Consider the following 21,489-nt stretch of genomic DNA (forward strand, 5'->3'; position numbering starts at 1 on the left):
ATGCATACCCAGAAGTGGGACTGCTCGATCATATGGTAGTTCTATTTTTAATTTTTTGAAGAAGGAGGAAGTGACATTTAAACGTAGCCATCTTTAGTTAAACTTAGTCTAAGTTCTACTAGTTAGATAAAGACAGGCTCTCTCAAACCTTTTAAGATGCTGTTCTCTGCATCTGATGCCTTTGGTCCCTCATTTCTCTTGTTTTTGCCTGGCTAATTCTTTCTTAGGCCTCAAGATTTATTTTTGTATTATCTCCTTTTGAAACATCCCCTTATCCCTTCAGAGTGAATTAAGTGTTTTTTTCCTCATGTTCTTCTGGATTCTAGTATTTACCTTAAATGAAGCACAATACATGCTACATTGAAGTCATTGATTTTCCAGCCTTGACTATGAACTGTTTATAGGCAAAGTTAGTATCTTTTACTTTTTTAAAGCAAGCACTAATATTGTTCCTGGCACATTGTAACTACTTAGTACATTTTTGTTGTGTACCAAAATGGGTAACGAATATGAAATGTTCATGGAAATATATGGCCTAGGTCACTTTGGATACCATTACGAATTCATATTAGCTGAGGTGTATAAGTGGGGTTTGACCATACTCTGAAGTGTTTCAAAGTTAAATTATAGAATTTTATATTTAAGATTTAACTAATATCTTTGCAGTGTAGCATGTTGGTTAAGAGTATTAATATGCTTTCAAACTCAGTCTTGGCCTCTTAGTACTGAGGGTTCCTGGGAAAGTTTCTTAGCCTCCTTAGGTCTCATTATAGCTCATGGCAACACTGGACAACCCACTGTGCGAGGCCAGGGATCAAACCCGTGTCCTCATGGATCCTAGTTGAGTTCATTACCACTGAGCCACAAAAGGAACTCCAGGCAGGTGTGTCTTTCAATTCAGTATTCCTATGACTTGTACAGATTCTGGAACATGTTAAATTATTAGTAAATTTTGACCTAATATATGGATTATGTTATATAATACTGAAGTATGTTTTAGACAGGAAAAATTTTCTGAAGCTTATTCAGAATTTGTTTGCTATGAACTAGAGATTAGGAAATGTGTTAATAGTTACAGTGAAGTATAATAGAAGCAGAATAAGTATTAATACTAGAATAATAGTATAAAGAAAATATTATCCTAGTTTATATTTTCTGAAAATATAGCAAAGATGAAGGGAAATTAGGAGAATTTAGGTTAAACTATCACACAGCTACTTTTCTTTTCTCCCAAAATCCTATTAAAAAGACAATTAATGTTATTTTTAACCTTTTCTTTATACCAGAACTAAATTAAGGTGGGAGAATGGGAGAGAGAAAAAAGTGACAAAATTTTGTGAGCAAAAAAGCAGAAGGAAAATGTCAAGTGACTTTGCTAACTGAGAAAATAGAATTGTAAACTGGCAGTGGCAAAAGCTGAGAACCAGCCCAATTTATACTGAAGCATCCTGAAAGGCACCAGGTACTCCTGAAAGAGAGAATCAAACTATTAAAGTAAAGGAGTATTGCATTAAAAGTTAAGGGCATTTCTAGATCATCTTCCTCCACTTCAGCCAACCAGGCAAATATTCCACCTCTGCCCCATCCATAGACTGGAATTTTATTCTATGGAGGGGGTAAAATAGAATCTCTTTGGACTGAGGAACCTAGGAACAGATAAAGTCATAAAGCACCATATTTGAAACAGCTCCAGTAAGAATATGGTGAATTCAACTTTCTTCCTCCATTTTGCTCCTAGAAAACTGACAGCCAGGCCTTCATCTTTCAGACTCTCAGGATAATGGAGGATCTACCTGGACTTAACAAGCTCAGGAGGAAAGTCGCAGATATATTGATGTCAGGGTTTCCCAAAGAAACAGCCAAACCAAATCACTTTACAATATACTCTAAGTTGACAAGCCCTATTCACATACTCAGGGCTGCCAATTAACTTGGTTTCATACTCTTAAATATGAGCATAAAATCAAAGACCGTGAGACCTCTGAGAAAAACTTCTAACATAAAAGATAGAGGCCAATGATTTTTTTATTTGACACCAAAAACAAAGGCAACAAAAGCAGAAATAAACAGATGGGATTACATCAAATTAAAAAGCTTATTCACAGCAAAGGAAATTTTCAACAAAATAAAAAGACAACCTACCGATGGGAGAAGGGATTTGCAAATCATACATCTGATAAGGGGCTAATATCTAAAATATATAAAGAACTCATACAACACAATAGCAAAAATATAATCTAATTTAAAAAGGGCAGAGCACTTGAATAGACATTTTTTTCCTAAAGAAAATATGCAAATAACCAGCAGGTACATAAAAAATGCTCATTAATTCACAGGGAAATGCAAATCGAAACCACAGTGAGATATCACCTCACACAAGTTAGAATGGCTATTATAAAAAGACGAGAAATGATGAGTGTTAGAGAAGATGTGGAAAAAAGGGAGCCATTATGCACTGTTGGTGGGGAATGTAAATTGGGGCAGCTACTATGGAAACAGTATGGATATGCCTCAGAAAAATTAAAAATAGAAATGACATGTGATCCAGCAATTTCACTTCTGGATATTTATCCAAAGAAAACACACACACACACACACACACACACACACACACACATATTTATATTTATTTATGTGTCATTGCAGCAGTATTTGCAGTAACTAAGATATAGAAACAACCTTAGTGTTCATTGACAGATGAATGGTAAGAAAATGTGGTATATATGCAATGGAATATTACTCAGCCATAAAAAATAATGAAATGAAATCTTGCTATTTGTAACAACGGGAGTGGAACTTGAGGGCATTATGCTAGGTGAAATAAGTCAGAAAGACTAATACTGTACCATTCATTAATGAGTTACTTATACATATATAATTATTTTAGTTTATAATTCCCATTTTGCATATGAGGAATTTGAGGCACAAAGAACTTACTCAAAGTCACATGGCTAAGTAAGTAGTAAATGTAAGAATGAGATGTGAACCCCAGAGGTCTGCCTTTAGAGATTTTATTAGACACCACTCTGCTTCCTCTTATGGACCTCAATTTAGTGCCTATTGACAGCATGGACTTAATAAATGAGGGCTATTTATAGTATAACACTAGCTATAAATTAGTTTTGGCTGCTTCTATTATATGCTAAGTAGAGGAGAATGTTAATCACATATATTTCTAATAATTAGAGCTTGGTTATTCTAAGTGGTGGAAGAAATCCTCATGTCTCAATTATACACAGATTTACTTCAGATAATAGCTTTTCTCTTTTGAAGGGAATAAGTGATTGAGGAAATTTAAGAAGTTATCCATCAAAAGTGTTATATACATTTTTAGTCATTTTCTTTTTTCCTCATTTCCCATTTCATGTGTAATTCTATCTTTTCCATTATTAAGATATTTTTATTGTCTTGCTCTATGTCCCTTGAGTTTTGACATAATTAGAAAATTTAAGAGCATGGCTTTTTTGTTTGTTTGATTTTGTTCTTTTTTAGATCTAAAAGGGAAAGTAAATAAAGTGGTCCTTCTTCATTCCATCTCCCACATTTTTAACATATGTATAATTAGCAAAATTGCTTTGCTTAAAGTTACTATTAATGTAATAGAAGTTAATTTTTTAGTAAATGATATGACTACTTTGTCTGAAGTACCTTTTGGATTTCCACTATTTTACTAAGACATATAACTAATAAATAATCACTGAGGTTAAAGAAGAAAAATCACAAAGCTGGTTAGACTTGTTTACTTTACTTTTGAAATTAATTTTTTAAACATTACACTTTTCATAACTTAAGCATATACATGAAATATAACTTCATTGCTTGTTTTCTTATCACTGAAGTCCACCTTCTAATGTTTATTTATTGTACTCTTCGGTACCATTTTAGTTATCTAAAAAATCTTAAAATTTCCTTGTTTATTTAATCCATAAAGCCTTGCAAATATTACTTTATTATTCCTACTTTCTGGCTTTAATTTGTTGGTTTTACTTATATTAGAAGACTTCTAATTTTGCAAATTATTGAAGATTAAGTCCAATTAATGTATAAGTCATTAAAATACAGACAGCATGGGCTTATTTCATTTTAAATAATTCATATAATTGACTATTGTATATGTAGGCCAACTCAGAGCTGTCCTAATTTATGATGAGAAGGCTAAATACTTGTGCAGTACTCTAATTTTGTAGATTCTTACAAAATTGAAAAGAACAAGCTTTTATTCACAATGGAAAAGGTAGAAATTGATAATTTTATTTAAAAATACCTTATCCCCTTCTTTTTTGCTTTTTCTCTTTTTTTTTTTTTTTTTTTTTTTTTTTTTTTTTGCTTTTTAGGGCTGTACTCACAGCATATGGAAGTTCCCAGCTAGGGGTTGAATGGGAGCTGCAGCTGCTGGCCTACGCCACAGCCACTGCAACACCAGATCCGAACTGCATCTGTGACCTACACTGCAGCTCGTGGCAATGCTGAATCCTTAACCCACTGAGGGAGGCCAGGGGTTGAATTTGTGTCCTCATGGATACTAGTTGGATTTGTTATCACTGAGCCTCAAGGGGAACTCCCTTTTTTTAATCCCTTATTGAATCTTATGTCTCCTACAAGTCTAAGTATTTCAGTAAAAATATCAGGAATGGAAAAAAGTATTAATATATAGGATGATTATAAATGTTATTATAATTCATTTATATAATCTAAACTGAAGCACAGATAAGTATTTGAATACAGACAAAAATAACCCTTACACTGAAGTTAAAAATGACTCAATATAAAAAATTCAAGTATTGTACAACTGAAAATATTTTATATCATGAAATAATTTTTTAAATCATTTTATTTATATTTGTTTATGTCCTTCAGTTTCTTAGCTTGAGATTCCTTCTTGCATCTCAGATAGCATTTCTGGGATTATTTTATTTCTTCTTGAAATATACACTTAGAAGTTCCTTTAGAAAGGATGCCCTCATGATATATTCTTTCAGTTTCTATTTGTCTGAAGTGACTTTCTTAATGATAGCTTAGCTGGCTATCTACTTTTAGGTTAACAATTATTTTTTCTTGGTATTCCGAAGATATTATTTTACTGTCTTCTAGTTTCTGTTTTTGTTAATTTGTCATCCCTTTGTAGTTAATTTTTTCTCATTGCTGCTTTAAAAATACGTCATTTTGAAGTTTCACATGATATGTGTATGTGTCAATTTTCTTTTAATTATCCTTTTTATTATTCACTGTGATTCCTGAATCTGAGGATTTATGTCTTTTATCAATTCTGGAAAAATTTCACCTGTTATTTCAAACAATACTTCTCCCTCATTTTCTTTATTCTTATCTTCTAGAACTCCAATTAGGTATGTTAGGCTATCATATAATTCTTCATTTAAAAATTATCGATTTCATATTTTTTAGCATTGTGATATATTCTGTATAATTTTAAGATATTTTTCACAGTTCCCTAATTCTTATATCCCCATCCAGCTCACTATTTTACCCATTTACAGTTTTAAATTTTAAGATATATATATATATAATTATTATTTTTCTACTTTCTAGAAATTCTATTTTTTTCACATCATTATTTTCGATCTTGTCCCAGGTTTTAGGAGAAGTTTTCTTTCCAGGCATTAAGATTTTAAGGAGAACCAGATCAGGAGGTTGGTAGTGTAGTATCCAGTCAGTCTTTCTCTGAGTTTTACTATTGTCTTTCACCCTTATTCAAATAAATAGGCATTTTTTCTTGAAACTTATGCCCAAACTATCACTTTGTCCCCTTATCTGCATGGCAAAGATACATTGAATATTTAAAAAATCAACTCAGCTATCTCTTTTAATGGTATTTTTACTGATTTTATTGGAGAAAAATAATAACTGTTATGTTTGTTTCACCTGTACCAATTTCTTTCACAATACCATTGTGTATTGTACCTACCATGAAGTATATAAACTCTTTGAGGGAAGGAACTAAGTCTTACTGTTTTTTTGTGGCTCTAATAGCACAAATAATAATATAAATAAAAATATTAGAAATAATATTTATTGAGAACTTAATACATGCTTGCCAAACTCAAGAACTTTACATGTATTAATAAGTCACTCAAGATGCAGAGAGATTACATAAGATGGTGAAGTCACACAGCTAGGAATTAATTGAAACAAGATTTAAATCCAGGTGGTATGTAGCCCCACATACAAATTTTCAGCCTTTATCCAGGAAACTCTGCTTATCTGCTGATCCCCTAAATGGGAGCATCAGTAGCAGAGAGATAGGTTATACCACAATGAACTTGGTCTTGAGCATCCAACAAAGCTTATGGGGTGTGGCAAATGCTTAGGGAAGGACACAGCAGAATAAACAAAGGAAGGCCTCTAAGACAGAGCCTCCTAGGCTATTTTGTATGCAAGCAACATGAAGAGAGCAAAGACAGCATGAGGCAGCAGTTAGAATCATTTTCTGGGTACAGAGTTGGATGCATCAGCAGAACTGAGGCTCTACGTCTGCTTAAGAACAAGGCAAGAGTCAAGTCCAGAATTCAAAACAAACAAATCTGAAGGATCGGGTGGGCAAACAAGGCAGCAACCCAGTTATGAAGGTATCACTGCCTATTGAAATACTTTTGACTAGTGGAAACTGTTCTGAACTTCTCAAACACTTTCTATCCTTAAACCATCAGATGTTAGGTCCTCTAGAGAGATAGTATTCTTTGGGTCACAGTGGCAATAATAAGTATAATATTGTATGTTGTGATGAAATTAATCCTGAACCAGAAATAGCTTAGAATCAGAAGATTATCAACACTGTGCTTTTCAGCATTTCACCATTTGAATATTTCAGCCTGACTCTGGACTACCTCATTTCAGCAGACTAACATCTCTGATCTAAATGTGTAGTCCCCACGCTGGTCTTTAAAGTTTGAATGGGTGAAGTTTTCCAAATAAATGAGATGAGAAAAATCTTGAAATTTTTACATGATGATTTAGTTTGTTCCTTTTTATTTCTATTCCTATGACAGAGGGTTTTACTCTCCAATTCTTATTCCCAGTTCTATTTTTTCCTGCATGTGTAAAGGTGAAATAACACATTTACTTTAAATAAGCAAATGAAACCTAATTGACACCTCCCCAATTAGACACTTTTAGAAATGGACACCCTACTGTTTGTTGCTTTTTTTTTTTTTTTTTTTGTCTTTTTGCCTTTTCTAGGGCTGCACCCATGGCATGTGGAGGTTCCCAGGCTAGGGGTCGAATTGGAGCTGTAGCCGCCAGCCTACGTCAGAGCCACAGCAACACAGGATCCGAGCCACTTCTGCGACCTACACCACAGCTCACAGCAATGCCTGATCCTTAACCCACTGAGTAAGGCCAGGGATTGAACCCACAACGTCATGGTTCCTAGTTGGATTCGTTAACCACTGAGCCACGACGGGAACTCCACCCTCCTTTAAAAAAAAAAAAATTGAGAAGGAGAGAGAATAATTTATTGAGGCTATTTTAGAATAAATAAATTTCATGCATTTCATATGATTTAATCAATACAGTGTATCAAATAGATTAACATGTATTACTGTGAAATGGTATAGTCTATATTTTAAAGTAGATATAAGATTTTAAATACCTAATTTCAAAATAATATGCTATTTTTTTATTACTCAATGAATTTATTACATTTGTAGTTGTACAATGATCGTCACAATCCAATTTTATAGGATTTCCATCCCACACCCCCAGCGCATCCCTCCACCCCCCGAACTGTCTCCTTTGGAGACCATACGTTTTTCAAAGTCTGTGAGACAGTATCTGTTCTGCAAAGAAATTCAGTCTGTCCTTTTTTCAGATTCCACGTCAGTGAAAGCATTTGATGTTGGTGTCTCATTGTATGGCTGACTTCACTTAGCATGATAATTTTTAAGTCCATCCATGTTGCTAAAAATGCCCGTATTTCATTCCTTTTAATGGCTGAGTAATATTCCATTATGTATATGTACCACATCTTCTTGATCCACTCCTCTGATGGATTAAAGACCTAGATATAAGACCAGACACTATAAAACGCTTAGAGGAAAACATAGGCCAAACACTCTCTTACATAAATGACAGCAACATCTTCTCAGACCAACCTCTTAGAGCAAATAATACGCTATTAAAAAACATGGGTTAATTTATTTTATTGAAACATAGCATACTAAGTGAAACTCAAAATTAGCCTTGACATATAGGTTGAAAGAGACCCAGTAAACCAAATTAAAAGGTAATTTCTGAGTGGTTCCTTATTAGTGGAAATATATACATACATTCCTTGAGTTATAGGAAATATTCTTTGCAAGTGTTTAATACTTATGTTTGATTAGTTCCCCTTTTTCACTCACTTTCGCACATCCAGAAGCTTATTCTATATGCTCTTTATCATTTTTTTCAGAAATTAAGCATCCTTGGGTTAATTATGCTATTGAGAGTTCTTTGATGATTCAAAGACTTTTTCCCACCATTTTTCCCTTTGCTCTTCATCCAACAATAATTTTTTGCTAATTATACACTTTTAAAAAATTGTTATTTCCCAAATACGATTTTTTTTCCTACTGTAGAGCATGGTGACCCAGTTACCTATACATGTATACATTCTTTTTTCTCATACTATTATGCTCCATCATAAATGACTAGACATAGTTCCCAGTGCTACACAGCAGGATCTCATTGATAATCCATTGCAAAGGCAATAGTTTGCATCTTTTAACCCAAAGCTCCCAATTCGCCCCACTCTCTCCCCATCCACCCTGGCAACCACAAGTCTATTCTCCAAGTCCATGATTTTCTTTTCTGTGGAAAGGCTCATTTGTGCTGTATATTAGGTTCCAGCTATAAGTGATATCATATGGTAGTTGTCTTTGTCTTTCTGATTTACTTCGCTCTGTATGAGAGTCTCTTGTTCCATCCATGTTGCTGCAATTGGCATTCTTTTGTCCTTTTTTTATGGCCGAGTGGTATTCCATTGTGTATATATACCACATCTTCCTAATGCAATCATCTGTCAATGGACATTTGGGTTGTTTCCATGTCTTGGCTATCATGAATAGTGCTGCAATGAACATGCGGATGCATCTTTTCAAGGAAAGGTTTGTCCTGATATATGACCAAGAGTGGGATTGCTGGGTCATACGGTAGTTCTATGTATAGTTTTCTAAAGTACCTCCATACGGTTTTCCATAGTGGTTGTACCAGCTTACATTCCTACCAACAGTGAGGGAGGGTTCCCCTTTCCTCCACACCCCCTCCAGCACTTGTTATTTGTGGACTCATTAATGATGGCCATTCTGACTGGCGTGAGGTGATATCTCATGGTAGTTTTGTTTTGCATTTCTCTAAGAATCAGGGATGTGGAGCATTTCTTCATGTGCTTGTTGGCCATCTGTATATCTTCTTTGGAGAAATGTCTATTCAGGTCTTTTGTCCACTTTTCCATGGAGTTTTTGGCTTTTTTGCTGTTGAGTTGTATAAGTTGTTTGTATATTTTACAGATGAGGCCCTTGTCAGTTGCATCATTTTAAAGTATTTTCTCCCATTCTGTAAGTTGTCTTTTTGTTTTCTGTTTGGTTTCCTTTGCTGTGCAAAAGCTTGTCAGTTTGATTAGGTCCCACTGGTTTATTTTTGCTTTTATTTCTGATGCTTTGGGAGACTGACCTGAGAAAACATTTGTAAGGTTGATGTCTGAGAATGTTTTGCCTATGTTCTCTTCCAGGAGTTTGATGGTGTCTTATCTTATATTTAAGTCTTTAAGCCATTTTGAGTTTATTTTCATGCATGGTGTGAGGGTGTGTTCAAGTTTCGTTGATTTGCATGCAGCTGTCAGGTTTCCCAGCATTCTTGCTAAATAGACTTTCTTTTCCCCATTTAATGTTCTTGCCTCTTTTGTCAAAGATTAGTTGACCGTAGGTGTCAGGGTTTATTTCTGGGTTCTCTATTCTGTTGCATTGTCTGCATGTCTGTTTTGGTACCAGCACCACACTGTTTTGATGACTGTGGCTTTGTAATATTGCCTGAAGTCTGGGAGAGTTATACCTCCTGCTTAGTTTTTGTTTCATGGTTCCATATAAGTTTTTGGATTGTTTGTTCTAGTTCTGTGAAAAATGTCATAGATAATTTGACAGGGATTGCATTGGATCTCTACATTGCTTTGAGCAGTATGGCCACTTTTACAATATTAATTTTTCCAGCCCAGGAGCATGGAATATCTTTCTATTTCTTTACATCCTCTTTAATTTCCTGGATTAATGTTTTATAGTTCTCAGCATATAAGTCCTTTAGCTTCTTGGTCAGGTGTATTCCCAGGTATTTGATTTTCAGGGGTGCAATTTTAAAAGGTATTGTATTTTTGTATTCCTTTTCTACTATTTCGTTGTTAGTATACAGAAATGTGACTGATTTCTGAATGTTAATCTTATATCCTGCTACTTTGCTGAATTTGTTGATCAGTTCAAGTGGTTTTTGGGTTGAGTCCTTAGGGTTTTCTATATATGGTATCATGTCATCTGCATACAGTGACAGTTTTACCTCTTCTCTCCTATTTGGAAGCCTTTTATTTCTTCAGGTTGTTTAATTGCTGTGGGTAGGACTTCTGATATTATGGTGAACAATAGTGGTGAGAGTTGGCATCCCTGTCTTGTTCCAGATTTTAGGGAGAAAGTTTTCAATTTTTCTCCATTGAGTATTATATTTGCTGTGGGTTTGTCATAAATGGTTTGATTATGTTAAGGTATGTTCCCTCTTATACCCACTTTGGTAAGAGTTTTTATCATAAATGGATGTTGGACTTTGTCAAATGCTTTCTCTGCATCAATTGAGATGATCATCTGGTTTTTGACTTTTCTTTTTTTAATGTGGTGTATGATGTTGATTGATTTGCATATGTTGAACCATCCTTGTGAACCTGGGATTAATCCCACCTTGTCATGGTGTACGGTCTTTTTTATATGTTATATGCTGTGGTCTGGACCTTCTCCCGTGTTCCTTCTGACATGGTGTTCCCCTTCTCAGTCTGTGGCATACCATTCCCCCGCCCATGGTGCACTGTTCTTTAGTCCCTCATGCTAACCCTACACAGCCAGCCCCAGTCCTCTCCTTGGGACTTACCTCTGGAACCTGAGTCTCAGTGCCCAGCTTCCCCCTAAGTGTTTCAGGCTGAGGTGTCCTGGCTGGTGGTTGAGATAATCTTTGCAGCTCTCACTCTGCTTTGCTGTTCTCAGTCCACCCGCTACGCTTCTGCATTTTTCAGCGACTTTGAGGTCCCGCCAACTCAGCTGATCTTTCCGTCAGTTAGGTGGCTTCCCAGAATGTGTGTTCCTTTTCTCTTTCATGGCTCACTCTCAGGAATGCTAGTCCCGTCCTGATTCCTTCTCTCTTCTCTTTCTTTTGTTCTACCCAGTTATGTCAAGAGTTTCTTGCCCTTTTTGGAGGTTTAACTTCTGCCAGCAATCAATGTGAGTCGCTTTACATGCAAATGTATTTTTTTGATGTGTTTGTGGGAGAAGGTGAGCTTCACCTCTTACTCCTCCGCCATCTTGCTCTGCCCGCATAACACTTTTAATATAGACATTATCTTTCAAAAATACAGATGTGACTTTATTTATTTAGATGCTATTTGTTTTTTTATTGCAATATAATTTTTTGTTTTTTGGCTTTTTAGGGCCGCACCTGTGGCATATGGAGGTTCCTAGGCTAGGAGTCAAATTGGAGTTACAGCTGCCAGCCTACGCCAGAGCCACAGCAATGCCAGATCTGAGCCACATCTGAGACTTACACCACAGATCCCAGCAACACTGGATCCTTAATCCACTGAGCAAGGCCAGGGATCAAACCTACAATTTCATGGTTCCTAGTCAGATTCATTTCTGCTGAGCCACAACAGGAACTCCTTTATTGCAATGTAAGTGATTTGCAATGTTGTCTTAGTTTCAGGTGTACAAAATAGTGATTCAATATTTTTATAGATTATACTCCTTTTAAAATTATTAAAAATTTATGCCTATATTTCTCTGTGCTGTATTATATATCCTTGTTTCTTATCTCTTTTGTACATAACAGTTTTTATCTTCTTAATCCCATACCCCTCTCTTGCCCCTTCCCCTTCACTCTCCCTGCTGGCATCCACTAGTTTTTTTCTATATCTGTGAGCCTCTTTCTATTTTGTTATATACATTTATTGATTTTATTTTTTTAGATTCCATTTATGAGTGAAAACATAGTATTTGTCTTTCTCTGATTTATTTCACTAAACATAATTCTCTCTTGGTCCACCCATATTGTTGCAAATGGCATAATTTTATTCTTTTTATGGCTGAGTAGCATTTAATTGTATGCATATACCACATGTTCTTTATCCATTCATCTGTTGATGGACACGAGTTGTTTCCATTATCTTGGCTATTGTACATAATGCTGCTAAAGCAATCTTAGTAGCATGTTCTCTGACTTCATACTATACTACAAAGATACAAAAATCAAAACAGCATAGTATGGCACAAAAACCAACACATAGATAAATGGAACAGAATAGAGAGCTAAGAAGTAAACCCCTGTGCCCATGGTCAATTAATCTGTGACAAAGGAAGCAAGAATACAGTGGAGAAAGGACAGTGTCTTCAATAAGTGGTATTGGGGAAACTGGACAGCTACATGTCAGAGAATGATATTAGAACATTCCTTCAAACTGTATACAAAAATAAACTTAAAGTAGATTAAAAACCTAAATATAAGACCTGAAACAATGAAAGTCTTAGAAGAGAACATAGGCAAAACACTCTTTGATATAAATAGTAGCAGTATTTTTTTTAATCCATCCTCTAAGGCAAAAGAAATAAAAGCAAAGATAAACAAACATATCTAATTAAACATTCAATGGTATTTTTTGATAGACATCTCTTAGTCAAAGTTATGGGCATAGGTTACCATTTTGATTATATATTCATCTCTATGAAACTTGGTGTCATGTGTTTTAGTCATTAAAATAAATCTGATATGTGTAAATCAGGGTCACAGCAAGAAACAGATGATCACTCAAAAAGGGTGATAAAAAGAGTTTAATGAAGGGACTTTTTTAAAAGTGTAGGCAGGATAAAGAGTAATCAACCAGGGTTAGTGAAATCCCAGAAACCTGCAACAGCCAGAACCTGTCACTACTCCTAAACCTAAAGGAGCAAGGTGGGGAACAGTTAATGGAAACTGGCAAGATGTATGGCTGTAGAAGAGCAGGTGACAAGAGTTTTGGTCTTTGATAGAGGATCACAGCCATAGCCAAACTATGACCCAATAAGGGCCATGTCTCTCTCCTCCTCTGTCATCTCATTAGTTGAACTCAATAGGAGGCTAGAAGGCGAGGGATCCTAGTGATGCAGTTTGTAAAAACATAGAGTGTGGTGAATTAGAAGGAAAGGTGAATCTGTAAGGGTTAGTGGAGGATTTATAGCACATCAAACTATTTTCATATATAACACCTAATAAAAAGGCAGAAAAAATGGTTACTTTTTAAACATAATATATAAATGTTTCTAGGGAAGAAAAATTGATTAGAAAATGAACTGCTTCCTCTTCTGTTAAACCAATTTAAATACAATGGGAGTTATCAAAAGGACATGAAAAAGTTTGAATTTTCCTACTCACAGGATTACTGTTAGATTTTAGTTTTTAAAACTAGAAAATTTACTCATTCCATTGATGGCTGTGCTCAAGAGTTATGGTATATCAGAAAAATGTATTTTTTGTTTTGCATATTCATAGAGCTAATGATGTTTACAAACAATTTTAGAAGACATTTCTGTGGGAAATAGTTACTGTTACTCTGTCCCAGGGCCATCGTTTATGTCAACATTTTTCAAATTACAAGTCACAAGCCATTTTTAAATCTTGAAATAAATTTAATGGGTAGTGACTAAGAGCTTTAAATGAAATAATATACTCTGGAACAGAAAATATCAAAGTGCATTGTTTATAGAAAGAGTAACTGCTGGTTGGTGAAACTTTTGTTTTGATTTTACGTAAATGAGTATGTGATAGTGTTGGGATATATATATATCTCACTGTGGGCCATGTTCCCCCCAATTTAAAACCTTGTCCTACACTATTTACTGGACTCGATCATCTTATAAATATTCACCTAAGAGTAGAACAAGAGTTAATTGTATTGAAAGGCAAAGTAATATATTTATGTCTTCTTTCCCTACACAGTGCTAAAATTTATACCTAGATAAGTAAATACATATGGAAATTAGGGTGCATTAATGTACTTGATGTTCAACAAATGCAAAGAATGTAACAGTAAAAATGAAGTAAAAATTTATGTTAGGGCTCTGTTTGGCTCTAATCCTAACCCTAACCCTACCACATAGACTGGCACTCAGTGCCACATGTCCCTTTGCATTTGCATCACACCTCATGTTTACTTGCCCTTGGTAATAAGGGAGCAGGAAATACTTGTTAAAAAGTCTTGAATAATATTGAAGTGATCTTTTGAATTATAACTAAAGTGGAGGAATTTCAATGAATGCATCATTAAAACGTATTTTAGCTGAAATTTTTAGCTGAAAAGATCAAACGTCTGATGTTTCTGTGGAACATCCAGAGAGTATTTAAAGAGGATGATATGAAAGTGCAAAATGAGTCACTTACGTTGAGTTATATTAATATTATTTTAGTTTCTAGTTCTTTTTCTTTTAAAGAAAAATTAAAATTAGGTCAACAGTTTTCAGAGCATGCCATTTGAGATATAATGGAATAGTGCTCCTTCCGACCTTTGAACAAGGATGCATGATTTAGCTTTTGGCTTTCTTCCTAACAACACCCCAGAGGGCAGAATTGTACTCTAATGTGACATATATTTGAAAATGTCTCACACAGAGGATAAATTTGATTTATAAATGTATCAAGAACAGATTCAAAATAGGTTGAAACTTGCATGCATTTGGCTCAGGAAAATTATGTCTCATCTTATTTTTTTCTATTGCTAAAACCAACAGATTTTTTTAAACTTTACCAAACACAAGAACAATGGGCTCTGAAATCCATCTTCATTTTAATTTTTGGTCTCATTTTCTCTCATTTATAATGTAGGTTTCTTTAACTCTGATTTCAAAGACTTTGCCCTGACTTGTGTCAGCACAAGTTGTCAGAAAGACAACAGGACCACAGGCTATAAAACATGTCCTTTTGCTGTGTATTTTACTGTATTTGAAGCATATGAGATCTGATCTTTTTAGGTTGAAATATGTCTGTAATCCTACAGTTGAAAGTTCTTATTTGCAAAACATGGAGGATAAGTCTCTATCAGAATTATGTTCAGGAATTAAAATGCTTTCAAAGAAGACATGGAAAACTTTTACTTTTCTAATAGTCATTTACTAGAATAGCCTTAGAAATAGATCTTGAAAAATTCATTCAATTTCAATCTACCTTTTCATTTCTCCTTTTGTGCTGAGTGCTCACTTTTAAGGCAATTTCTACATAGGTGTTCATGAAAGCTCTAAATAATTCGTAATTCATTTCATTCAGTGTTTTGTTTTTTGTCTATTCTTGCATAGTCAAAATGGATTATGCTCACACCTCCTCCATTATTTTATTGAGTACCAAACCAGTGAATGTATTGTTTTGAGTATGTGTAGAATGTTTAAAAGACAGAGCCTATGCTCAGCTCTACTAAATAGGCAAAAAAATTTATGGAAACTGAATGAAGGTTCAATGTACAAGATTATAATTTACAGTTTAGTTTGAATAAAATTCATTATACTTAAGCAAAGTAATTAGAGTTGTAGTTTACCTAATAATTGCTACTAATTGCTTTCAAGAGATTAGTTACCCCCAACACCATTTATAATGGCAGTGGAATTATTTCTCCCTGCCATAGCATTAGTGATGTTAATACTAATGATTTTCATATTTTCCATATGTAGTTCAAAATGTCATCTTATTAACAGGAATTTTTTATCAGAGATAAAAATGCACGTTACTAAATTGACAGGATAACTGTTTGTTTTCTATTTTTCATCTCACTAACAAATGATGCCAAATGGAATGTTTGACTGCTTTCAATATCATGGAAAATCAAATGGCATTCCTTCTCTGAAAATGTGGTCAAATTAATTTTAGTCTCCCTTTTTGTAAACTAACACCTGATAATCAAATAGAATAGTCATGTATAAGTAGGTTTAAATTACTGAATTAAGTCCTTTAATGATTAGATCATATTAAAGTTTATCTGATGAAATTAAGAGAATATATTACTATCATTTCTTCTTTCTCCCCATTTCTATAGAGAAATGATGAAGAAGCAGTTGTGGATAGAGGTGGAACTCGTTCAATTCTCAAAACACACTTTGAGAAAGAAGATTTAGAAGGTAAGACTATTTCGGGAGAGGGGATAGCATTGGTATTTCAGAGAGATGTGAAGTTTGTTATAATATGGAGAACTGCAAAAGTTGATATCAGAATAATGGTGGTGGTGGCAGAGGGTGAGAAGCATTAACTCATTCAACATGTATTGAACTTTTATATTGTTGTAGTATGTTGTGTGCCAGTCTTTCAATAATCCTTGCTTCAAAGAATTACAATTAACTGGGGAATAAAAAGACGACATTAATGACAGAGCAGCATATTGGGTGGTATGTGAGAGGGGAGGAGGGGAAGGGCCTCTAACTCAGCCTATGTCGTCAGAGTAGGCTGTCACCAAAAGGGAGTTAAGGACAGGTGGTATTCTAGTTTTACTTAGATATATGTGGGAAAGTGTTAGAGGCATCATTTGTACGTGTTCTCTTCAATAGGAAGAAGCTCCTTTTCAATAGGGAGGTGATATGGTCCAGCAACAGGTTAAGTGTAGAGACTCTGAAACCAGACTGTACTGAGTTCAGATATCAGTTCTGTCCCTGGAACCTTCACCCAGTTATGCAGCTTCTCTTTACCTCAGTCTTCTCTGTTGTTAAAAAAAAAGAGTAAGAATGGAATATATTTCATAAAGTTTTTTGAGAAATAAGGAAAAATACTTAGAATAGTACCTGGTATAAGAATTATATAAGTATTGACAATTATTATCACACCACAATTTATGTATATACACCATTAGTTCAATTTAATTTTTAACAAGAAATTATTACTCGTGAGATAACAAAGTATATGATATTTTTAATCTTTTTTTTGAAAAGTGAAAGCAAGTCATCTTAAGTAAAACTAATTCGAGATAGCTCTTAAAAATCCACTGCAGCTGAAAAATAAGCGTTTATTCCTCTTAACAATTGCATTGTAGCCACTTAAATTACAATTAAATTTATTGTTCTTGGGTTTTATCTTTAGCTACAATAATTAAATAATAGGAGAGTTAATATACTATTTAGAGACAACTTTCAACAAGTTATATCCACTCTGTACTTGACATTTTGCTCGAGGCACAGAAAACACCCAAGATCTGGAAAGGTTGTACTTACTGGGCAGGTATAGCAATTTGTTATGCTATACATAGTCACTACACTAATTGAAGGGAACATAAAACCTGAAAAACATAACTTATGGATAATATAAAACTAATTTTTCTTAAAAATCGTTCAAAAAAAATCAAATAAGTGGATGAATATATGGAGCATAGAGCATTTTTAGGGCAGTGAAACTAGAGGATTAAGATGGCAGAATAGAAGGACTGGAGCTCAGCTTCTCTCCTAAAAACAACAAAATTACAACCAAATGCTGAGCAATCTTCAACCAAATGGACTGGAAACTTTCAAAAAGATACCCTACTCCAGAAGACAAAGAGGAGGCCACATCAAGAGGTAGGAGGGACGATTATGTAATATACACAACCCTGCACCTCCTGGGTGGGAAGCCCCACAGACTGGAAACTAACTGGTTCACAGAGACTCACCCACAGGAGTGAGAGCTCTGAGCCCCACATCAAACTCCCACGTGTGGGGATCTGGCACTGGGAGAAAGAGCCCCTGGGGCATCTGGCATTGAAGGCCAGCGGGGCTTGTGTGCAGGAGCTCCACAGGACTGGGGGAAATGGAGACCCCATTCTTGAAAGGCACACACAGACTTTCACATGCACTGGGTCCCAGGGCAAAGCAAAGGCTCCACAGGAATCTCGGTTGGACCCAACTGCAGTTCTTGGTGGATCTCCTGGGAAAACAGGGGGTGAATGTGGTTTGTTGTGGGGGAAGGGCATTGGAGGCAAAGCTCTTGGGAGTATTCATCAGTGTACCTTTCTCTGGAGGTGGCCATTTTGGGAAAACCTGGCCCCACCCATCAGCACTGAGAAGTCCCAGGCCAAACAACAATCCAGGTGGGATCAGAGCCCCTCCATCCTTAAACAGCCTGCCTAAAGACCCTCCAGGCACACAGCTGCCTCTAATCTCACCCAGAGACAAAGCCCCACCCACCAGAGGGATAGGAATCAGCCCCACCTATCAGGGAGCAGGCATCAGTCCCTCCCATCAGGAAGCCTACAGCAAGCCCCAATACCAACTTCAACCACAAGGGGGGCAGACACCCAAAGCAAGAGAGGCTACAACTCTGTTGTCGGCAAAAAGGTCACCACACCAAAAACCCATAAAAATGAAAAGACAGAGAACTATAACTCAGACGAGGGAGAAAGAAAAAACCCCAGAAAAAATGGCTAAGTGATCAGGAGATTCTCAGCCTCCAGGAAAAAGACTTTAGACTGTTGATGCTGAAGATGATGCAAGACATTGGAAATAAACTGGAAGCCAAGATGGATAATTTACAGGAAACACTGAGCAAAGAGATACATGATATAACACTTAAGCAAGAAGAGATGTAAAATACAGTAACTGAAATAAAAAATCCATTAGAAGCAGCCAACAGCAGAGTACAAGAGGCAGAAGAACAAATAAGTGAGGAGGAGGACAGATTAGTGGAAATTATGGATACAGAACAGAAAAGAGAAAAAAGATTGAAAACAAATGAAGAGTCTCAGAGAACTCTGGGACAACGTTAAACGCACCACCATCCGTATTATAGGGGTGCCAGAAGGAGAAGAGAGAGAGAAGGAGACAGAAAAAATATTCAAAGAGATAATAGCCAAAAAGTTCCTTAACATGGGAAAGGAACCACTCACTCAAATCCAGGAAGTGCAATGAGTAGCATATAAAAGAAACCCAGGGAGGAATACCCCGAGACACATATTAATCAAATGGACCAAAATTAAAGACAAAGAGAAAATACTGAAAGCAGCTAGGGAAAAGAAACAAAGAACATACAAGGGAATCCCGATAAGGTTATCGGCAGATTTTTCAGCAGAAACTCTGCAGGCCAGAAGGGAGTGGCATGATATACTTAACGTGATGAAAGGAAAATACCTCCAAGCAAGATTATTTTACCCAGCAAGGCTCTCATTCAGATTTGAAGGAGAAATCAAAAGCTTTACAGATAAGCAAAAGCTAAGAGAATTCAGCAACACTAAACCAGCTTTACAACAAATTCTAAAGGAACGTCTCTAGGCAGAAAAGAAAAGGCTGCAACCAGAAACAAAAATTCCACAAATGACAAGGCTCACCAGTAAAGGTATATATTCAGTAAAGATATGAAAACATCCACACACAATTATGCCACCAAAATCAGAAATCGTGGGAAGAGGAGGGTACAAATGCAGGACACTGGAGGTGCACTTGCAATTAAGAGACCAACAACTTAAAATAATCTCATATATATATATATGTATACTCATATATATATATAGACTCATATCAAAACTTCAGAATAACTGCGAACTAAAAATCTGCAGTTGATACACAAATATTGCAATGAAACTATTCTGTATGATACTGTATGATAATGGTAGATATATGTCATTATACATTTGTCCAAATTTTCATAGTATATACCAGACCAAGAGTGAAGCCTAATGTAAACTATAGGTTTTGGGTGATTATGATGTGTCAATGTAGTTCATCAATTTTAGCAAATGTACCACTCTGCATGGTGTTAATAGTGGAGGAAACTATGTATGTTGCAAGGGTGAGCAGGGGCTATATGGGATCTCTGCTTCTTCTGTTATATTTTGCTGTGAACCTAAGATTTCTCTAAAAAAAAAAGTCTATTTTTTAAAAAATAAAATCTCCACTAATTTTTCTTTATATTTGGAATGCTATTATATTACCTTTTTTAGCAGTATATTTACTATTTTATTTACATCATACCATGACAAGCTATGTGTATATTTACTAGACTGACATAGGAAAACCTAATAAAGCAAGAATTTAGCATAGAAATTTACTCAGTTCCAGGTAATAGCCACCTTGGGTTTAAAGATTATGATTGATAATCCATATAAAAATAATTGGAAGTTAACAGGTGGTATTTAAAAAATAATTACAGTAAAATACTGAATGGTCCCTTTGAATGGAAAACACATAATACAAAAATAAGATTTAATAATGTCATTTTAATTATTATGTCAACATGTATTACATACATTTGCTTTAACTGAGCATGGTTAGGAAATACACATAGTGTACAATGCTTATTAAAAGATATTTCTGATCAACTAAACACAATTAGATAAATCAGATTTTTTTCTGTTTGCTGATGTCTATAGTGAGTATTTTTATCCCAGAATGAATACTTGTGACTAAGTTACTGGTGATTGAAATTAATATCGTAAAATGCAAATGTAGCACTATATTTTAGAATTTTGAAAGTAAGAACATCCTTATTTATGTTGACTTTCTAAATATTTGCTCTGCTCTTAGATCATACTAAGTAGACAAACATTCTTGCATTGAGGATGCTGTGGAGGATTCTGCTGTGATGCATGCAAAGAATTAATAGCTCTGTTACCGGTTCCCAGGTTGATTACCCTGCATCAGAAGTAATGTAGGGGCAATGAGTTGGATGTCATGGTTCAGGAAAATTCAACAAGTAGTGTAACATAAAGTCAGAGAGTGCCAGAGAGAGGTGGCATTACTGAGGGTAAGATGGTGGTAATTTCTCTTTTTGTCTAGTTAAGAAAAGACCATAGTTCCACTTTTCAAGAGCTTTAGTAATATGAATAAAGCATAACAAGAGATATTTATTTTAAGTGAAATAGAATTGGGAATTGCTATTGAATACAAACACACATTTTATAAACTTATCTTTCAATTAAAAATTTTAATTTGAAAATTAGTGTTTCTCAAAACTTACATGTACATATTTAGCTAATAAAAATACTGGTAAAATCCAGCACCATGAGTACAGTTTGTAGAAATGCCAGGTGGTTAAAAATATCTATAAAGTCTCAGGTGCAGTGTATTTAATGGAAAATGATCATCTGACTAATATTAACAGCTTGATGTAGTATATAATATATTGACATATAGATTTTGATGAATGATACGTCAAATGTGTAATTTTCTCTCTCCAAAGCTCTTTCCTCTTTTGTTTTACATGTATCTTGTGCCATTATTCTCTCTTTTCTTCTCCCATTATTTAAAATCAAGAGCATGCAATTGTACTAGATTTTATTCACCCCCTATT

At 35.0% G+C, this 21,489-nt stretch overlaps 1 protein-coding gene across 34 annotated transcripts in view; it reads left to right on the forward strand.

The window, feature by feature from the left end:
- Positions 1 to 21,489, forward strand: part of SLC4A10 (solute carrier family 4 member 10) — a 428,088-nt gene that overhangs the window by 207,999 nt on the left and 198,600 nt on the right. For all 34 annotated transcript variants that reach the window (XM_085001241.1, XM_085001266.1, XM_085001254.1 and 31 more), the window contains one exon: positions 16,286 to 16,367. In XM_085001241.1, the coding sequence (XP_084857367.1) occupies positions 16,286 to 16,367 (82 nt within the window). The remainder of the gene's footprint in view (positions 1 to 16,285; positions 16,368 to 21,489) is intronic.

The sequence above is a fragment of the Sus scrofa genome, chromosome 15 (genome assembly GCF_054392235.1).
Source record: "Sus scrofa isolate SSC_HxYL_T2T_F1_AM1 chromosome 15, Sscrofa_HxYL_maternal_Yorkshire_Landrace_v2.0, whole genome shotgun sequence".
Lineage (NCBI taxonomy): Eukaryota > Metazoa > Chordata > Mammalia > Artiodactyla > Suidae > Sus > Sus scrofa.